The sequence below is a fragment of the Saccopteryx bilineata genome, chromosome 2, assembly GCF_036850765.1.
Source record: "Saccopteryx bilineata isolate mSacBil1 chromosome 2, mSacBil1_pri_phased_curated, whole genome shotgun sequence".
NCBI lineage: Eukaryota > Metazoa > Chordata > Mammalia > Chiroptera > Emballonuridae > Saccopteryx > Saccopteryx bilineata.
In genome coordinates, this window is record NC_089491.1 from 377,673,929 (window position 1) to 377,693,394 (window position 19,466).

General features: G+C 49.7%; 1 protein-coding gene across 2 annotated transcripts in view; it reads left to right on the forward strand.

Moving 5' to 3' along the window:
• Positions 1 to 8,776, forward strand: part of IGF2BP1 (insulin like growth factor 2 mRNA binding protein 1) — a 42,676-nt gene extending 33,900 nt beyond the window's left edge. Inside the window, exons 7-15 of one of the 2 annotated variants that reach the window (XM_066255501.1) lie at positions 659 to 793; positions 1,666 to 1,788; positions 2,720 to 2,855; positions 4,329 to 4,451; positions 4,867 to 4,986; positions 5,699 to 5,773; positions 6,799 to 6,930; positions 7,533 to 7,646; positions 8,684 to 8,776. In XM_066255501.1, the coding sequence (XP_066111598.1) occupies positions 659 to 793; positions 1,666 to 1,788; positions 2,720 to 2,855; positions 4,329 to 4,451; positions 4,867 to 4,986; positions 5,699 to 5,773; positions 6,799 to 6,930; positions 7,533 to 7,646; positions 8,684 to 8,776 (1,051 nt within the window). The remainder of the gene's footprint in view (positions 1 to 658; positions 794 to 1,665; positions 1,789 to 2,719; positions 2,856 to 4,328; positions 4,452 to 4,866; positions 4,987 to 5,698; positions 5,774 to 6,798; positions 6,931 to 7,532; positions 7,647 to 8,683) is intronic. The other variant, XM_066255502.1, reaches the window with a different exon arrangement.
• The last annotated feature ends 10,690 nt before the right edge of the window (positions 8,777 to 19,466 follow it).

Below are 19,466 nucleotides of genomic sequence, written 5' to 3' on the forward strand. Positions count from 1 at the left end.
TCCCAGCCTCCTAGGTATGCAGGGGCAGGTGGGGAGGTGGAATGGGCGTGGAGTTCATCATGTCGGGGCAGTTGCTGGGCCTTGCACTGTTGTTAATAAGAAAGGCTCTAAGTTTTCAGAGAAAGTCTCGGCAAGCAAACTAGTCTTGGTGAGTCAGCCATTTTTCAATGTTCTGTAATCTCAGCACCACTCATTGGTGTCAGTAAGGGCTGATCAGGCTGGCCAAAGTGTGGGCTCTCGGTGAGAGGTCAAAAGTCTGTTCCATCTCCCATTCCACCACAATCACCTCCTCTTCTATATTCTTTACAGCTGATCAGTGTACTCTGGGAAAGAACAGGTCACATTATGTCCTTATTCATAATACATTCTTTATTGTTGACTATACTTTTAATGTGGGGCAGTAGGTGTCCCCTTTATAGTTGTTTCAGGGGGGAAGTCTAGAATCCACAGAGTTGTGTGATTAAGACAGGATCCAGGGCAACAGGCTGGTCCTGTGTCCCTGGCCCTTTTCTCTGCGCCGCCCACTTCTGCCTTTCATTGGCCACACTCCAAGAAGAGCAGCTCCTGCCTTTGGTTGAGGAGAGGTTGGGGAAGTCCCAGAAAGACCTGGTTCCCCCAGGGACAAGTAACTCACCCTCCTTGTCCTTGTGGCCCCCAGGATAGACGTGCACAGGAAGGAGAACGCTGGCGCTGCGGAGAAGGCCATCAGTGTCCACTCGACCCCGGAGGGCTGCTCCTCCGCCTGCAAGATGATCTTGGAGATCATGCATAAGGAGGCGAAGGACACCAAAACGTAAGGCTGCAGCTTCCCTGAGGGTGGAAACTGCCCCCTTCCTGAATCCAGCACGCGCTTTTTACTAACAAGAATGCAGACATAGCCTAGCCTGTGGTAGCGCGGTGGATAAAGCGTCGACCTGGAAGGCTGAGGTCACTGGTTCAAATCCCTAGACACGCCTAGTCAAAGCATACAGGGGAAGCAACTTGAGTTGATGTTTCCGCTCCTCCCCTCCTTTCTCTCTCCCCTTTCTAAAATCAATAAATAAAATCTTTTTTTAAAAAAAAAGATGCAGGGATAGGAGACACAACCAGAATTGTACAAAAGGTTATAAACTGAGACGTGAAATCCTCTTGTCTACAAGTAACCCCTCGTGTACCATCTTAGACTGTATACGCGTCTAGAAATTCTTTGCCCTCAGAAGCATATGTATGCATGTGCACACATGTATGTAAATGTGTGTGTCTTAGCATAAACAGGGTCATAATGAACATTCTTTTATAGTATACATTTTCATTTTCATGCATCAGTATTTACTGACTCAACTTTTTTTTATATATAGCTGCAGAGAATTCTAATGTGGCTATTTTAAAGTGTCCAGTTGGATGATTATTTTAATATGCGTGTACCTGTAAAACTATCACCACAAACTAGATAGTGAACATACCCATCACCTGCATAATTTTTGTGCCCTTGGGCAACTATCCTTACCACCTTATGTCCGTGTCTCTAAGCAGCCTCTGACCTGCTGGTTTTAGTATTCTTCTATAAAGTGTAATTTTGTCCAGTGGTCTGTCCTGACAACCTCCCTGGGGTGGCATGGTAGCTGGGCCTCCACGACCCACCATTTCAGGAGCGCTGACCCTCACTTCTTCCCCTGTCTTCCTCAGGGCCGACGAGGTCCCCCTGAAGATCCTGGCCCACAATAACTTCGTGGGGCGTCTCATTGGCAAGGAGGGGCGCAACCTGAAGAAGGTGGAGCAGGACACGGAGACGAAAATCACCATCTCCTCGTAAGGCTCTCGGGCTCTCTCCTTTCCTTCTTCATGAGTAAGGGCCGGGGGTCCAGGGTTGGCCAGATTTCGCTATTGATCCTTAAGATACTGCGCACAAAAATGAGGGGATATTTCAAAATGAATATGAAGCTATAAAATATCCCCTAAGTTTTGTGAGCGGTGTACTTGCCCCTTGAGGTAGACGCAGTTTCTGCCTCGCGAAGATGAATCAGAGGTGGGAGGAGCATCTATTTCTGTAAGGGCTGGAGCTCTCCCGTCCCCACTACTGTGCGGGCTGGGGGCTGTGGTGCGGGTGCTGCCGCCTCAGTCCTCTGCTCGCTCTGTCGCTCCTCCTGTGCTCTGACCTGTGCTCTGACGTCGCGAGGGAAGAGGCGCAGCTGGGAGCCAGGACTTTGGGGCTTCATGCCCGGCCGTCAGGCTGTGAGAGGGGGACAGATCTAGGATTTTCTGAGGACAGTGTAGGCAGTAGCCTGCCTCTCCGTGAAGAACTGGAGTGAAGGGGGTGGGTCGGCTCCTCCGTGAGCACCGTGTGTCCTCATTTGATCAGAGATGCGCAGGTGGGCAAAGTTCTGCTCTGCTCCAGAAGGCACAGGAAACGGATGGCCTTGAACCACCGGGGATGCCCTTGCTGTGGACTTCTCACTGCTCTTCATTGACTTCCTTTAATTTGTAAAAGAGTAAAAAAAGCTGTAAGAAGAAAAAAGTTTTGGTTTCCTGGTGATGACTGGCTGTGATTGGATTCCTCACAAGCAGAGGGGTTTTGGTTGGGTAGCTCATCTCCCTGTGCCTCACTCTGCCCTCATTACAGAGCGAAGGCCGGGGACAGAGCTAGTTAAAAGTTGAATAGCCTGGAGAAATGGAGCTGAGCCTTGTCTCTGGCCAGGGCCCAGGGCGTGTCCTGTGAGGACGCTGTCTTGCTCTCCCCCAGGCTGCAGGACCTCACCCTCTATAACCCCGAGAGGACCATCACCGTGAAGGGGGCCATCGAGAACTGCTGCAGGGCTGAGCAGGAGATCATGAAGAAAGTTCGAGAGGCCTATGAGAATGATGTGGCTGCCATGAGTGTGAGTGCCTGATGCCTCTGCCTGCCCTTCTCCAAGCCTGAAGGTCTTCCTAGTGGGCGGGCGTGCCAGTGCTGTGTGGCCTTGGAGCATTTGCTTTGCTTGTGGACCTCAATTTATCAGCAAAAGGCTTTTAATTAATTAATTAGCTTATTTTTATTTTTTTTGTATTTTTCTGAAGGGAGAAGCGGGGAGGCAGAGAGACATACACCCGCATGTGCCTGACCCAGTTCCATCACACACGACCACTAGGGGGTGATGCTCTGTCCATCTGGGGTGTTGCTCCATTGCAACCAGAGCCATTCTAGCACCTGAGGCAGAGGCCATGGAGTCATCCTCAGTGCCCGGGCCAACTTTGCCTCAGTGGAGCCTTGACTGCAGGAGGGGAAGAGATAGAGAGGAAGGAGAGGGGGAAGAGTGGAGAAGCAGGCAGGCGCTTCTCCTGTGTACCCTGCCTGGGATCAAACCTGGTTCATTCACATGCCAGGCTGATGCTCTACCACTGAGCCAACCGGCCAGGGCCTATTTTTACTTTTCCTTAAGTGAGAAGGAAGGAGGCAGAGAGACAGACTCCTGCATGCTCCCTGACTGGGATCCGCCCGGTAAGCCCTCTATGGGGTGATGCTCTGCCCATCTGTGGCCGTTGCTTGGCAACTGAGCTATTTTAGTGCCTAAGGCGAGGCCATGGAGCCATCCTCAGTGCCTAGGGACAACTTGCTCCATTTGAGCCATGGCTGCCGGTGGGGAAGAGAGAGACAGAGAGAAAAAAGGGAGAGGGGAAGGGGTGGAGAAGCCAGATGGTTACTTCTTCTGCATACCCTGACCAGGAATGGAACCTGGGACATACACACGCCTGGCTGATGCTGTACTGCTGAGCCAACTGGCCAGGGCCAGGAAAAGGCTTTTAAAGTTAATTAATTAATAGAGGTTCTTTATTTGATTCCTAGGGTGGGAGTTTTAATCTTGGGCATTGAGGTCGGTGATCCTTCTATAATTATGTGTAAAATTTCTGTTTGTGTATACCCCAGTGGGTAGAGGGTCCATCCTTTTCATCTGGTTTTCAGAGGAGAGCGAGGATTAGGGTAGGTGACCAGAAAAGTGACGCCCAGAAGTGAAACGGACATCTGTCCCTGCCTCTCCTCACGTAGGCATGTTACAGTACAGGGCTGAGTTTGTCGTCCATCTCAGAGTGGAGTGGGCCAGAGAGGGTGGACTTCTGACGGAATAAAACTGAGTAGAGTCGCTGGTCCTCAGTCCAGTGAGAGTACCTTCTCACTCACAACTCCCCACCCTTAGTATATGTGAGTGTGTGTGAAAGCCAAGAGGGCAGGCAGGTGTTCGTGTGAAAGCATGTAGTTCTTGTTCTTGGTCTGTTGCCTCGGGGGGGGGGGTACTTGCCCTCCTGTTCAGCCAGAGCCACACACAAGGGACTGGCAGGCCCTCTCAGTGTGAGCTGACCTCACCTTCCCTCCACAGCTGCAGTCTCATCTCATTCCTGGCCTGAACTTGGCCGCTGTAGGCCTTTTCCCAGCCTCGTCCAGCGCAGTCCCGCCACCTCCCAGCAGTGTCACCGGAGCTGCTCCTTACAGCTCCTTTATGGTAGGTGCAAAGTCTTCTTATGGGGAGCCCCTGGGGCCCGTCTGTGGCCTCCCTTAAAGGGTCCAACTCGCTGTGGGAGCCCGATGCTTGGGGATTTGTAGGGAGAGAGAGGGAGATCTGAGGCTGCTCTTCCTACATGATTCCCAGCCTCTGACAGCTGCGAACCTTGAGTCCATGGAGGGCAATCTCAGACGCTGCCCAGGGTGCTGGCAGCACTCTTCCCTCTCCCCTCCTCTTTCTCTTACCCAGCTTCTCCTCTTTATCCGTGCTGGGCATAAGAAGAGCTAGAAGCTGTAGCCCAGGTTGGCCGCTGGGTGCCTTAAACCCCTTTCTCCTTGAGGATTATAATGGGATGTGGAGGGGCTTCTGGGTGGTGGCCCTCGGCCTGTGGTTACGACATGCCCTGTCTTGGCAGCAGGCTCCGGAGCAGGAGATGGTGCAGGTGTTCATTCCCGCCCAGGCGGTGGGTGCCATCATCGGCAAGAAGGGGCAGCACATCAAACAGCTCTCCCGTTTCGCCAGTGCCTCCATCAAGGTGATCCGCTCTGTCTTTTCCCTGGTCCCCAGTGTGCGAGGGCTCTGCTTCCGTCACCAGGTGCCCTGTCTGGCTGGTGTTGGGGCCTTGTCCCTGTGACGTCACAGTCCCCTTAGCTTTTGACTTTGCTGGGCTCTCCCCAGAAATCCTTCCAGTTTGCAGGCGAGGAGGGAGGCGGTCCTGCCACAGACTGATGTGGGGTCAAGTCCTTATTCCCAGGCTGTGTGACCCGAGTTTTGGTTTCATCTTCAGTGGAGTAGTCCTCATAGCGCTAGTGCCGCTGAAGCCCCTGGCTGGGTCCGGGCCTGGTGGCCAGGGGCTGCTCAGTAAATGTTGGCGGACTTTTTCCCTTCCCTGGCCAGGGTGGCGAAGGGGGAGACTGTCACAGTAAAACAAAGGCGTTAAATTTCATTAGTCTAAATGCATTTGTCACAGTGATCTTAAAAGTTTGGGTGAAGAGCAGTGATTGTGCTCCCCGAGAACTGCAGCCCCAGCCCTCCCCTCATTGGCCATCTCATCTGTGCCCCGCCCCTTGGCTCGACTCCACTGTAACCTCCCAGTAGATTGGGTGGGAGGAGGGACGTGGTAAACCCACTCGTGCCATTAAAACAATTTTGATGCAGGGGCAACGATCTTGGGGTTCGGGCTTTTCTTCTTTGCCATGTCCTTAGGAGGTGACGGGCGCCTCTCTGACCATCTGTTTGCTTTGCAGATTGCTCCTCCTGAAACTCCTGACTCCAAAGTTCGTATGGTCATCATCACTGGACCCCCAGAGGCCCAATTCAAGGTTCTGATCTTTATTGTTTTCCTAGGTTGGACACACTGGAATGGACCCGGGTGGGGTTTTTGTGCAAATCCATGTTACATTTTCAAGCTTCCCTTCTGGATATATAGGATATTGGCAGAGGCTGCTTTCAAACTGGCATCAAACTTCCATTTCTATTGATTTGTACTTCCCTCGTTACTCTTGAACATCAACCACCGGCACATGAGAAGGCAAGAAGGAAGTCTGGGGGCTTCTTACATTCTGCCTTAGTTACTACGGAAGGCCTTTGAAGTCAAATTCTTTTCTCTCCTTTATGTCTCTGTGACGTCCTTGGGGTTTTCAAACCTTTGGCCAGACAGCCAAGGAGCTGGTTGTTAATTTAGCCTGACAGGGATGGGAGACGGGGACAGTCTTCCAGGCTGTGTGGGGTGTCTGATAGCCTGTCCTCTGAGTGACTCGGTCAGCTGCCACTCGGACCTGAATTGCCAGCCATTGTCTTGTTCAAATAAAGACATCCCAGACCTCCACGGGTCTAGTTTTTAGTCTGTCTTTCCAAACTGGACATGTTCCTGTAGGACAGTGGTTTTTTCAGCTGGTGTGACTTAAGAATTTTTAAAACATGCAATACCTGACTATTCAGTCAGAAGTGCTGATCTCTTTTTCCTTAGAATGTCAACTAATAAAATGACGCCAGGACAGCAACAACTGTCCGGTGTGAATGAGTAAAAATTATACCTTTTTGGGGGGAGAATCAGCAAAAAAATACATTTTTTGGTGTGCCGTGGAATTTTAGTAATTAGTTTCTGTGTTCTGCGAGATGAAAAGTGTTGAAAGTAGCTGCCCTAGGAAGTTTGTATGCAGCTACTCTACCCTGGTTCTCCAGCGGCGATAAGCAGAAGGGACACTGACCTGTTGGTGCTGTGGACCTTTCTCCTATTACCTGGCCTGATGGTTAAGCCAGCCTGGGTGGGGTGGAGCTTCGGGCTGCGCTTTGTGTTTGGTCATGTAAGTATGGCCCAAGACTAACAATGACCTCCTTTTCTCAGGCTCAGGGAAGAATTTATGGAAAACTCAAGGAGGAGAATTTCTTTGGTCCCAAGGAGGAAGTAAAGCTGGAAACACATATTCGAGTGCCAGCGTCGGCAGCCGGCCGGGTGATTGGCAAAGGTGGCAAAACGGTGAGTTATGAGGGCCACTTTGAAAGTTATGGAGACCTTGGCCGGTTGGCACAGTGGTAGAGCATCGGCCTGGCATGTGGAAGTCCTGGCCAGGGCACACAGGAGAAGCAACCATCTGCTTCTCCACCCCCCCTCCCCCCGTCTCTCTCTCTTCTCCCGCAACCATGGCACGAATGGTTCTAGCAAGTTGGCCCCAGGCACTGAGGATGGCCTTGCCTCAGGTGCTGAAATAGCTTGGTTGCCAATCAACAGAGCACTGGCCCCAGATTGGCAGAGCATGACCCTGTAGGGGGCTTGCCAGGTAGATCCTGGTCAGGGCATCTGTTTCTATGCCTCCCCGCCTCTCACTTAAAAAATAAATAAATAGATAGATAGAAAGTTTTGGACCTCAGTCCATAAACCCAGCAGCTTTGCTGTGACCCCTGCTCTTCTGCCCTGCTCAACCTTCAGACTCCCAGTCTGCCCATTTCCTTGATTTTGCTCCCTAAACTCCAGCTTCTGACTCCCAGTTTCCATGTGCTAGTCCCCAGCCTCTTGCCCTCCAAGTCTGCCCACGCTTTCTTGATAGCAGCTTGAGCTTCTCTCTGCCTCCACACCCCCAGGTGAACGAGTTACAGAATTTGACAGCAGCTGAAGTGGTGGTGCCAAGGGATCAGACACCTGATGAGAACGACCAGGTCATCGTTAAGATCATCGGGCATTTCTATGCCAGCCAGGTATATGTGGTGCCCCTCCACCACAGGGTGGTGTCAGGAGCCCAGGAAGCAGGACTCCAGAGGTTGCCCAGCGTGACCTGACAAGTCCCGCGGGCTCTGCCTGCCTCTGGGCTGGCTCGTTCTTCCCGCCCAGGAAGCAGGACTCCAGAGGTTGCCCAGCGTGACCTGACAAGTCCCGCGGGCTCTGCCTGCCTCTGGGCTGACTCGTTCTTCCTGTCAGGGGCGGCAGTAGGATGTGGATGGGCTTGATTCCTGCGGAGAGAGTCCCTAGGAAAAGCAGTTGGACAACTTTGAAATGTCTCAAATGAGTATATGTTATATAACTTTATATATTACACATTATGTGTTAATGATCTTTCCTGTTTTTAACTTGAGTCCTTTTCTCACCGCTTTTTGTATTGGATTAGGAAAGAAGTTATTTTTTCACTCACTCCTGTTCATGGAGAGGAGACAATCTGGGACGTTTCTGTCAAGTGAATGTCATTCTGCAGTTGTTTTTCTTTATAAAACTTTGTTTTTAGGGAAGAAACGTCTTAAGAAAGAAAGTTAAAATACCGATGCTCTGGTATTTTAACCATTGTCACAGTGGTTATTCCACTGCTTTTTAGTTGATCCATCTCCGGGCATTTCACCCCTTTCCTGGGGGTGTTCACATGTGTGGTGGAGCTGTGGTTTGTGACAAGGCCACAAGTTGATGATCCTTTGACCAACACATACTCTGGAAACTGGAGGAGTTCCACTTTGGGTTCAGAAATGTGACAACTTCGTTAAGTCTTAGATTGTGAATAAGTTTATATTATTCCTTCCCCCCTCTGATCACTGTCCACCCCTGACTCTGTTATCCAGTGGGTGCTCAGGGGCCACTCCGGGGCAGAGAAGCTTGGGTCACGTCAATCCTCAATCTTCCTCTTTTAAGTCCTGTGGGTCTTGTTTGTTGTTGGTGCCTAGTGCCTGTGACCTCCCTCCCTGTGTAAGGTTGTCCCCTTCCTTGCCATTGGAGGTCCTCACTCCTTCCTTCTCGCCTGGTCATTTTTCAGATGGCTCAGAGGAAGATCCGAGACATCCTGGCTCAAGTTAAACAGCTGCACCAAAAGGGACAGAGTAACCAGGCCCAGGCACGGAGGAAGTGACCAGCCCCTTCTCCTCACATCGACTCGAGGACGACGGGCTGAGACCGAGAGCGCGTTCTCCCCAGCAGACCTGAGAATGAGTGGGAATCAGGGGCTCTTGGGCCGGGATATCGATCAGGTTTGCCCACTTGTTTGAGAAAGATGTTCCAGTGAGGAACCCTGATCTCTCTGCCCCAAACGCCCAACCAATTGGCCCAACTGTGCCCACCCCTCAGGGCGTCACCATGGAAATTCTAGCTCAGGGTGCTTTTAAACGTGGATTGTTTTTAAGTTCTTCAGGTGGGCGAGATCCCAGTGGGAAGAGAAATAAAATTTCCTTCAGGTTTTTAAAACATGCAGAGGGGTGTTTTAATCAGCCTCAAAGGACGGTTTGCTTCTTGACCCTAAAATCCTTCCAGTCTTCTCCTGCTTGGTTTATTGGTTAAGATCCCTCCATTCTCACTCCTGGACACAGCCTCTTCCTATAGTCATTGTTTTATCTTGACTATAAAGGGGGAACCAGTGCATCGCTTAGCTTGCATTGTTGACTCTTCAGCATCCGTCATTTCGTTCCAGTCCCTCCCTGACCAATCAACAGGAGCAGCCAGGAGTAAAGAATGGGGGAGAGGGGGAGAAAGATGATTGAAATCTAGTAATCCACGTTTAAAAGGAGTGCCCTCGTGGCTGACCTATTCCAGATCACCATCTTGGAAAAATTGGCACAATTAAAAGTTCCCCCACTCTGCTGGGGCTTCCCCACCACGATTGCCTGCCCCGTTCACGTCCCTGTCACCATCCAGGCCGCACACCGTGCTAGGTGCCCGTGGGTGGTGCTGAATGCTCAGCGGGATAGGGGCTGACCACTGTACCGTCCCTGATTCCCATCATTCTCAGGCAGATTTTATATTTTTTTAAAGTCTATTTTAATGATTGGATATGAGCACTGGGAAGGGGACACTACTCCCCTTGATAAAGTCTCAGTTCCATGGAGGACTTGAGTGGCCCCAAAGGCTGCCACTGTGCCCTCACCCGGCCCCCGTGCCCCCGTGCGGGCTGGTTCCCAGAGGCAGGGGCTGCGGGCGCTCCCCCCCACGGCACTGTTCTTTTGGTGGCGGCGGATGCGGAACCCAACCCCGATCTCCCAGTGACGCTGAAGCTCGTCACCTGGCCTGTGTAATGACTAGTCAGTAAGTCGGAGACGATCTGCCTTCCGTCTGTATCTTAGAGGAGTCCTCGGCTGATGGCGTCTGCCTCCGGGAGTCGTTGGCATGGTGCAAGGCGTGCCCCAAAAAAACGATTCAAACTGCCAGCAGCAGAGTATGCACAAAGGGGTACACAAACTTAATTTATTAATTTACCGGCCTCGGTAAGATCCCGTTTGAAGGTCAGCCCTTACGGAAGACAGACGGCAGCCATCAGCGAGCCGGGGTTAGGCCTCTTCTCTTCTCCTGATACACTTACTGTCAACGCAGAGTAGCCAGGTGGCGCGCTTCAGCTGCCGTGGACAGTGCTATCGAGTGTGCTGGGAGGGAGGACGCCTCTGCACGCGGGTGGAGTCCCCTCCTTCCGACATTGCAACGACAACGGTAACAACCAGACAACCATGACATGTGGGCGGAGTCAGTCAGGTAATGCTGTGCGCAAGTGAACTACCTCAAGGTATGAAGTTACCTCAGCAATTACTTTCCTTTTTGTTCCCCCCACCTTTTTTTTTTAAATCTTTAAAAAAAAATTTTTTTTTTTTTTTTTGCGGCTTGCTGATATTTTATATAAAAAAGAAAAGCAAAAAGAGAAGCTGATAGTCTTGAATATTTTATTTTTTTAATGAAAAGGAAAAAAAATGAGAAAGTTATGTTTCGTAATTTCTTAATTTCTTACAACATGAGCCAGTGCAACCCTTTAGGAACTCTCTGGAGAACAGGCCCCGGAGGAGAGGCGGCCGGGCGGCAGGGAAGGCCCGAGCTGGGGGACCCAGCCTGAGGCGCTGGTCTGCGACTTCAGCCTGGCCAGGCTGTGGGCCGCCCATGGCCAAACCACTCTCCCCGGGGCCCCCTCTCTCCCCCTTTGGTTAAAGGGCATCCCGGCCTGTCTTTCCCACCAGTGGTGCTGTTGAGATATTTTTAAAAATATTGCCTCCGTTTTATCGAGGAGAGAAATAAAACTTTTAAAAAGATATACCCTTTAAAAATTTATATTTCTCTGTCTAAACTAGGGAGCCAAGATTCTGTTGGTGGAAGAGAAAGCTACCCGCTAACCCTCCGAGAGGTCCACCTGGTCTGCCATTGCGATGCTTGTCATTTTTGTTGTTGTCTCATTTCAGTCCACTCTCGTGTCTGCTGCAACAGACCAGGAGGCGAGCAGATTCTCGGAGAACTGCTCCTCTCCGGCCCCCTTTCTTTAGATTGATCTGATGGATCCAATCTTAGGAAATTCTTTACTTAGGGTGTGAGTGGCAAGGAGGGGCAGGGGATATGGGAACGTGTTTGGGGTCAGGTGGTGACCTCATTCACGTCTTAACCACTTTCTCACTGTGACATTCCTTTAGAGCCCCCAGAACTGTCTACTCCAAAGAGAGGAAGAAGTAGGAAAGCATTTAGGGATACTATCAGGCCATTAGTAATTAAGCTTCCCACCTGTCCTAACCACAATAAAGGGTCTCCCAACTTCCATCTCTGGCTCTATATACTTTATCCCAAAATGAAGCAGATGACATTCAGACATCGGCCATTTAGTGATGTAAGGTGAATTTCCAGCCGCAAGCATGCTTTGATATCTGGTTCAAACAACCATCGGGGAAAAAAAAAAATCCCGCAGTACCTGAAATGTGATTGTTGCAATGTTCAGTTTCCTTGGAATCCTGCTCCCTTTGCACCGGAAGCCCGGTCCGTTTTCCTTTGGCTGAGTCAGCTCCCAGGAGAGACCAGGAAGTGTACAAGGGACTGTCAAATCTTTCTAGGATTAGGCACAGCTCACTCATGGCTGATACTTGCCTAGCAGGAAAATTATGAAAGTTACTCGATCAGAAAGCAAAAGGAATGTGGTGAAGGTTTAGCGGGATAAAGGACTTGTCTCGGCGGGTCCGCCTTGGACCCCGAGTTTGGGTCTTGGGGCAGTCCCTTGTCCTCCTGCCGTCACCCTCACTTCCCCATCCTTGGTGAGATGACACGCTAGCGTGAAAAAGCACTTGGGAGATTTGTATGATCTGAGAGAAAGCAACTTCTGTGCTCAAAGATATATATGTGTGTGTGTGTGCTGCATATATATTTTTAAGAAAGGACCATCTCTTTAGGATATATTTTTTAATTCTGTGGAACACATAAGAAACCAGAATGGTTTGATTCGCTGACTTTGAAGCTGCATCTGACAGTTACACCCCAGTGGCTTTAATCCCCACGAGGCCCTGGTTGCCTTCTGCAGTTTGGGTTGTGGACTCGGCTCCGGTGAGAGGCCTGGGTGGTAGAGAGCCATGTTTAAGGACAGGGAGTCTTATCACCTGCCCTTTCCTCCCCTCCTCCCAGTCCCTCCTTCTCAGTCCTTCCTTCCCCTGAGCGCCCCACTTCTGGAGGCGCTGGGAGCTCCTCTCTCGGTTATGCCTCACTGTTGGCAGAAAGACCCCAGGTAAAACTCAGAGAACACTGGATGGGACACTCCAGTTGATTCTTTGTGTCCATTTTCCTCTGTGCCAAAGACGGACGAGGCTGAGAGAGGCCGGTTCTGAATCAAAGCAATAGCCATCTTTCGACATAGACCTGGCTGGCTGGAAAAGAGAGGGCTCCTGGTTTAGTGTGAGCTAAAGCCAGGACCCACCCTTTCCGGGGCTCCTGGGGGGTGTGGCAGCCATATGTGCCAAGGGGTAGGGAGCTGAGAAAGGGGTCTGATGGCTCCTGGTTGCACTTTGGGGATGGAGGGGAAGTTTGGGGCTCCTCCACGTGGGATTGCTCTTTGTCCCCTGCCCCCACTGCAGAGATAGCACGTGAATTCCCTTCAGGCCTGGCAGACTGGCAGTGAGGAGGGGCCTCAGTTAGCTCTCAAGGGTGCCTTCCCCTCCTCCCACTCCAGACATACCTTCTGCCAAACTGGGAACCAGCAGTGCTATGTAACTACCTCACAGAGCCCCTGAGTGACTGCCTAGTCACCCCCTTGCCACCCCTTCCCTCCCACCTCTCCTCCAGAGGTGGGGATCTCCCCTTGCCACGTGTTTGCGGGGAGATCCTAGTGGCTGTGACACTCATACCATGCAACTGTTTAGCCTGTTTGTTGAAAACTGGTAGGAGAACAGCACAGCGTGACGGTAATGGCAGGAAGACGGAAGAGAAATCCTCAGTGCCAGGGGACATAAAGCCATTTCCCTTCCAGACGCACGATTTAGATGCAGAACATTTATTTCTCTTGTATTCAGACTTAGAGCAACATCGGCTGAAAACTTCAGTTTCTTTCCTTTGGACGCATAAGGCTTCTCTGTGGGGTGTAGGACAGAGAGGAGGCCTGGTGACCGAAGGTGGATTTGGAGGGTGAGGGCCAGAGTCCCAACCCTGACCCTTGGCCCTCCTTGAGGGGGGCACAGTCTGATGGCACCATCACTGGTGCCTTAGTAAGGTTGAATCCGGACTGACAAGACAAAAGAAGAGGATTTTTATTTTCTGAACTGAAATAGCAGGAAGCGCCTTGGGAGCGTGTGTTCTGAGTAACCACAGGTGATGGATGCTACGAGTATAATGGATGAACTACCTCAATCCGCACAGTAAGGTGGAGGCAGCGAGGCAGGGCTCGTGCGCAGGTAGGAACCCCAGCCAGGAGGAGTGAGTGCGGTTGCCGCCACAGGAGCCCTGTCCTTGAACAGGCAGCCTGCCAGCGTCCCCCCACTCGTTATCAGTTGTGTAGGGGGGCTGGCCATCGGGCCCCCCTTCCTGCCTTCTTTGCCCTCGGTTCTCCTGGTGCACCCCTTTCCCTCTGGCTCGTCCCTCACCTGCTATGTCTTTGTTGGACCAGAGGAAGGGAGAGCAGAGGCACTGCCACCTCTTCCACGGGAGGGGGGGTCTGGGGGGCTCTCGGGCGAGGCCTGGAGCGCACTACCCAGCCCCCAAGCCAGGAAGCCTGGGGAGGCCAGAGCTAGGACCTCTTCCACAGGGTTTCTTTGAGATGCGCCCCCTCCACTGCATCCCCTTCTCAGTCTCCACGGAGACAGCTGGCTGTCGAAGGAAAAAGAGGTCGACCAGGATCTTCTGTCCTGAGAGGCCGAGGGCCAGACTGGCCGCTCGGGTGTCTTTGTAGTCTGGGGAGCCCCGCTGGGCCCTCCCAGCCCCTCCCCACCCTCTAATGGACCTCCTCATAGAAGCCCCATTTCACTTTTGTTTTATCTACCTCTTAGCAAGACAATAGAGAGAAATTAGGTAGTGGCAACTCCACTTGCTTAGGTTAGGAGGGGGAAGATTTCTTTTTCCAAAGGAAAAAAAAATTACCTTAAAAATACTTTCCAAAAAATTTTAAAAACCAAAAAAAAAAAAAAATTAAAAATAACAAAACAGAGGGAGACATTGTCCAGTGACTACTGGATTATTTTAATTTCCCAAACTTTGTCTTTTCCCCCCATCAATAAATTTCACTCTTTGGTGATTTTCTCCACTCCTTTAAGATGATGTGCTACTCTTAACAAGTACAGCTTTCACAGTTGGCCCCTGGCTTGTTCCTGTACCCACACCCCATTCCTACCCTTGAGTCCTGCCTGTGATCTCACCTGTCCCCATCCCCCTCCTCCCGCCAGGTTTTGTGTATATTGGGGTGCTTAGGTCCTGATTCACCTATTTCCCCCTGCAGGGGTTAAGGGGACCACTTGTTAACTTCTTTGTAAATGTTATGTAACCCACTGCAATGGAAAGGTAAAATGAGTTTCAGCAGATAATGAGTTAGCACCACCGATAAACATTACCACCTTTTGGATTCTCCATTTCCAGCATCTTGATCCTGGTCCCAGAAACCAGAATAAGTCAAAAGAGCCCTCGCCCCTGAGGCAAAATAAATGGGTACACAGGAAGTCTCTCACTCAGGACAGTGAAAAATGTTATGGATGCAAGTCATGGTGGTGGGCTGGAAGGGGACTCGAGTTCGTGATTGTGCTGTCCTGTTCTGTAAATGTGGCTACTTTGAAAATTGTACTTTGCTGGAAATTTGCCATCCATCACCACCCAGATTTTGATTGTACCCTTTCTCCCACCCTTTTAATCTGGTCTTGACTTTGTGCGGGGGAGGTGGGGCAGCTGGCTCAGACTTGAGAGTTTGTTCTTTTGCTGGATGAGCACCGCTTCATTCCACTGTTTCAATTTCAAAATAAAAGAGACTCATTGAAGGCTGAGTGTGTCTGTGTCTCAGACGAAGGTTTCCTGGGTTGGGGAGCTGAGCTGCTTATTAGACCTTCAGGGAAACAACTTCAGGGTGAGAGCCCCGATTTCCAGGGACCAGAGTTACTCAAGTGCAAAGTAAGTGTTGCTGACATTTACAACACAGCATCAGAGGAGTGGCTTTTAAATGGTGCCTTGCTCTTAATTTCCTTTGATATTGGAATGAAGCCTCCATTAAATAAGATGTTGAGGCTCTGACAGGTAGCTCAGTCAGTTAGAACATCAACACAAAACACCAAGGTTTGAAGGTTCAAACCCTGGTCAAGGCACATAAGGGAAGTGACCAATGGACACACAACTAAGAACCAGAAATCAATGCTTGCTTCCCTCTTGTCTCTAAAATCAACAACCAGAAAAGATGTTGGGTGGAAATCACGGTTGCTCTAGAAATGATAAAGGTGTTGCTCTTCCTGAAACTGACCTAAGAAAAATCACAAACAATTTCTGTTTTTCTTTTCTGGAAAGGGAACAAGATCACCATTTGTTGTGACCCCCCCCCCCCCCCCTTCTGTGTTTTTTCCTTTTTGAATGCTGGATTGGTGGAGACACAGCCTGATGTGACATGACTGGATGCCAACTTTGCTCTCCTGAATTTTGGTCCAACCCTTTTCACTTTATCATCTTGTTTTTAAAAAGTGACAGGACGGGACTGGCTAATGCCATGCTTAAAGGGGTATGTTCAGGTTCTATTGAGGGACTAGATGTGCCTGTTACCAGTTGTGGCATTCTGAATCTGGTATACAGGGAACACACAAAGAATTGCCTCTCCCTCTCACTTAGGTTTTATGGCTGAATCTGGAAGGGTTATGGGCATTAGGCTAGATTTAGTGTTGCTATTAAGTGCGCCTTACTGAACAATTGGGTAAAAATCGGGACATGATTTTTAAGTCCTGGTGGAAGCTTTTTTATAAGATGAATATTTTTTCCTATCCTGGAAATAATTAAGTGGTTTAAACATGGCAATGAAACCCTGTAGAAACTTTGCTGATAATGGCCAATATTTGTTGAGATAAAACATTGTGCTTCGTGCCCATCTTGAATAAGGCATTAAAGACTTTACATGATGGGTTATTTAGCCCTCACAACACTAAATATAACTCCCATTTTATAGATGAAGACACTGAAGATCACAGAGGTTAAAGTCACAGATGTTTGATTCTAGGACTTGTACCTTTAACAAGTACAGCTAACCAATATCTCTGGAAGAGAAATTTTCATTGCTACATGTGAGAGAAGATGGAAACTTCCTTCACCTATAGGCTTGGTAGAACACATTCTTTTTATTATCTATGTAACTAATAAACTAAGTCCTAAAGTGGCTCTTTGAGTCTTTACTAGTCAAATCAGTCAGACCTCAGCCTTGATGTTGCCTTGTCATGTTTGCATGAGCTTAACAAATTTGGTGCCCAACCTTGGGTCCCATAAAATTACAGTGGGACCTAAGATTGGAGGCCACATGGGCCAGTTCAGGGGATTATATGCATATCCCAGGATGGGTCGGGAACCTATGGCTCGAGAGCCAGATGTGGCTCTGTCAGATTTTGAGCTACAAGCTGCTGACCTGAAGGCTTCAGACTTGTGGGTGAATAAGTTCAAGTCACTGAATGAAGATTTGGAAAGACTTGCATGACAGCAAGCATAGTTGGCGAGCAAACACAAGTGAGGAGAAATGAAAAAACTTCAACCCGCGGACCAGCTGATTGTCAAAACTTGGAATGCCTTCCCATCACATACCACACACTGCACCGTGTGAGTATTGCTGCACTGATAATGTTTGGTTCTGCGTATGCATGTGAGCAGTCTCTCACATCTAAAGAATGTTAAGACCAACCTACGATCACATTTAACGGATGGAATTCTCAACGTCTGCATGAAGCTTAACCTCACCACCTATGACTACAAAGCCATCAGCAAAAGCATGCAGCACCAGAAGTCGCATTAATGGTAAGAAGTACTTTATTCATCATTGGTTAGCAATAGCATAACAACATTATTAAAAAGAATTCAGAGACTTACTGTACTTTAAAAGTGTTGGTCTTACATAAAATGCACACTTTTACTTGTATTTAGTGTTAAACATATTGTATGGCTCTCATGGAATTATATTTTAAAATATGTGGCGTTCATGGCTCTCGGCCGAAAAGGTTCCCAGGACCTGGCAGCACAGCCCTCAGCTAAGTGGCAGGTGAGAAGCGAGGTGTTCTATGCATGGGCTATAGGGATTGAGGTCAGGTTAGGGGATAGACTTGCTGGGATCTGATAGCTAAAGCAATAGTTGGTAAACATTTGGTGGTCAAATGGCTAGCGGTGGGATTGGTGCCTTCAGGTGTTAAAATGAGTGAGGTTAAGAGTGGCTTAAAACCTAAAGTTGGCCCTGGCCAGTTGGTTCAGCGGTAGAGCGTTGGCCTGGCGTGCAGGAGTCCTGGGTTCGAATCCCGGCCAGGGCACACAGGAGAGGTGCCCATCTGCTTCTCCACCCCTCCCCCTCACCTTCCTCTCTGTCTCTCTCTTCCCCTCCCGCAGCCAAGGCTCCATTGGAGCAAAGATGGCCCGGGTGCTGGGGATGACTTTGTGGCCTCTGCCTCAGGTGCTAGAATGGCTCTGGATGCAACAGAGCAACGCCCCAGAGGGGCAGAACATCGCCCCCTGGTGGGCATGCCGGGTGGATCCCGGTCGGGCGCATGTGGGAGTCTGACTGCCTCCCCGTTTCCAGCTTCGGAAAAATGAAACAAACAAAGCCTAAAGTCAGTGCAAAGCTGGGTTTACTAGTGCAAGTCGCTCCCTCAGCTTTTTTTTTTTTCTGAAGTGAGAAGCGGGGAGGCAGACAGACAGAATCCCGCATGTGCCTTACAAGGATCCACTTGGCATGCCCACCAGGGGGCGATGCTCTGTTGCAACTGGAGCCATTCAAGCGCCTGAGGTGGAGGCCATGGAGCCATCCTCAGTGCCTGGGCCAACTTTGCTCCAGTGGAGCCTTGGCTGCAGGAGGGGAAGAGAGAGAGAGAAAGGGGGGGGGAGTGTGGAGAAGCAGGTGGGCACCTCTCCTGTGTGCCCTGATCGGGAATCAAACCCGTGACTTCCACATGCGGGGCCAATGCTCTACTGCTGAGCCAACTGGCCAGGGCTGCTCCCTCAGCTTTTAGCTACTGCATAACTCCTGCAGTGCCTGTGTTAAAAAGTCCTGGGGGGAGCCTGACCTGTGGTGGCACAGTGGATAAAGCGTCGACCTGGAAATGCTGAGGTCTCTGGTTCGAAACCCTGGGCTTCCCTGGTCAAGGCACATATGGGAGTTGATGCTTCCTGCGCTTCCCCCTTCTCTCTCTCTGTCTCTCCTCTCTCTCTCTCTCTCTCTCTCTCTCTCTCTCTCTCTCTCTGTCTCTCCCTCTCCTCTCTAAAATGAATAAAAAAATAAAATAAAATAAATAAATAATTAAAAAAAAAAAGTCCGGGGGGGGGGGGGGAAAGTCCTTGGTCTGTGTTTCTGTGAAAAAGCCCCTAATAGAGTTTGAGCAAGAAACTTGCAGTGAAGAGAAGGGGAAACGGAGGGGGAGAGGAGGAAGAGGGGCATAGTTAAAAGAATAAAGTGGCAATAAATATGTACCTACCAATGATCACTTTAAATGTAAATGGTTTAAATGGTCCAATCAAAAGACAGGGTAGCTAAATGGATAAGAAAGCAAGACCTACATATATGCTGTCTATAAAGGACCCACCTTGATGAAAAATACAGACTAAAAATAAAGGAATAGGAAAGATATTTTGTGGAAGTGGAAATGAAAAACCTGAGCCTGACCAGGTGGTGGCTAAGTGAGTGGATAGAGCATTGAACTGGGATGTGGAGGACCCAGGTTCGAGACCCCGAGGTTGCCAACTTCAGCGTGGGCTCAGCTGGTGTGAGCAAAGCTCACCAGCTTGGACCCAAGGTCACTGGCTTGAGCAAGGGGTTACTCAGTCTGCTGAAGGCCCACGGTCAAGGCACATATGAGAAAGCAATCAATGAACAACTAAAGTGTCACAGCAAAAAACTGATGATTGATGCTTCTCATCTCTCTTCGTTCCTGTCTGTCCCTCTCTCTGACTCTCTCTCTGTCTCTATAAAAAAAAAAAAAAGGAAAAAGAAAAATCTGAGTTAGCAAACTTAGATCTGACAAAATAAACCTTATGAGAAGCAATGAACAACTAAAGCAGCTATGAGTTGATGCTTTTCTCCTCTAAAAATAAAAAAAAGATACAAAAAATAGACTTTAAAACAAAGGCTATAGTAAGAGATAAAGAAGGACACTACATAACGATAAAGGGAGCAATTCAAAAACAGT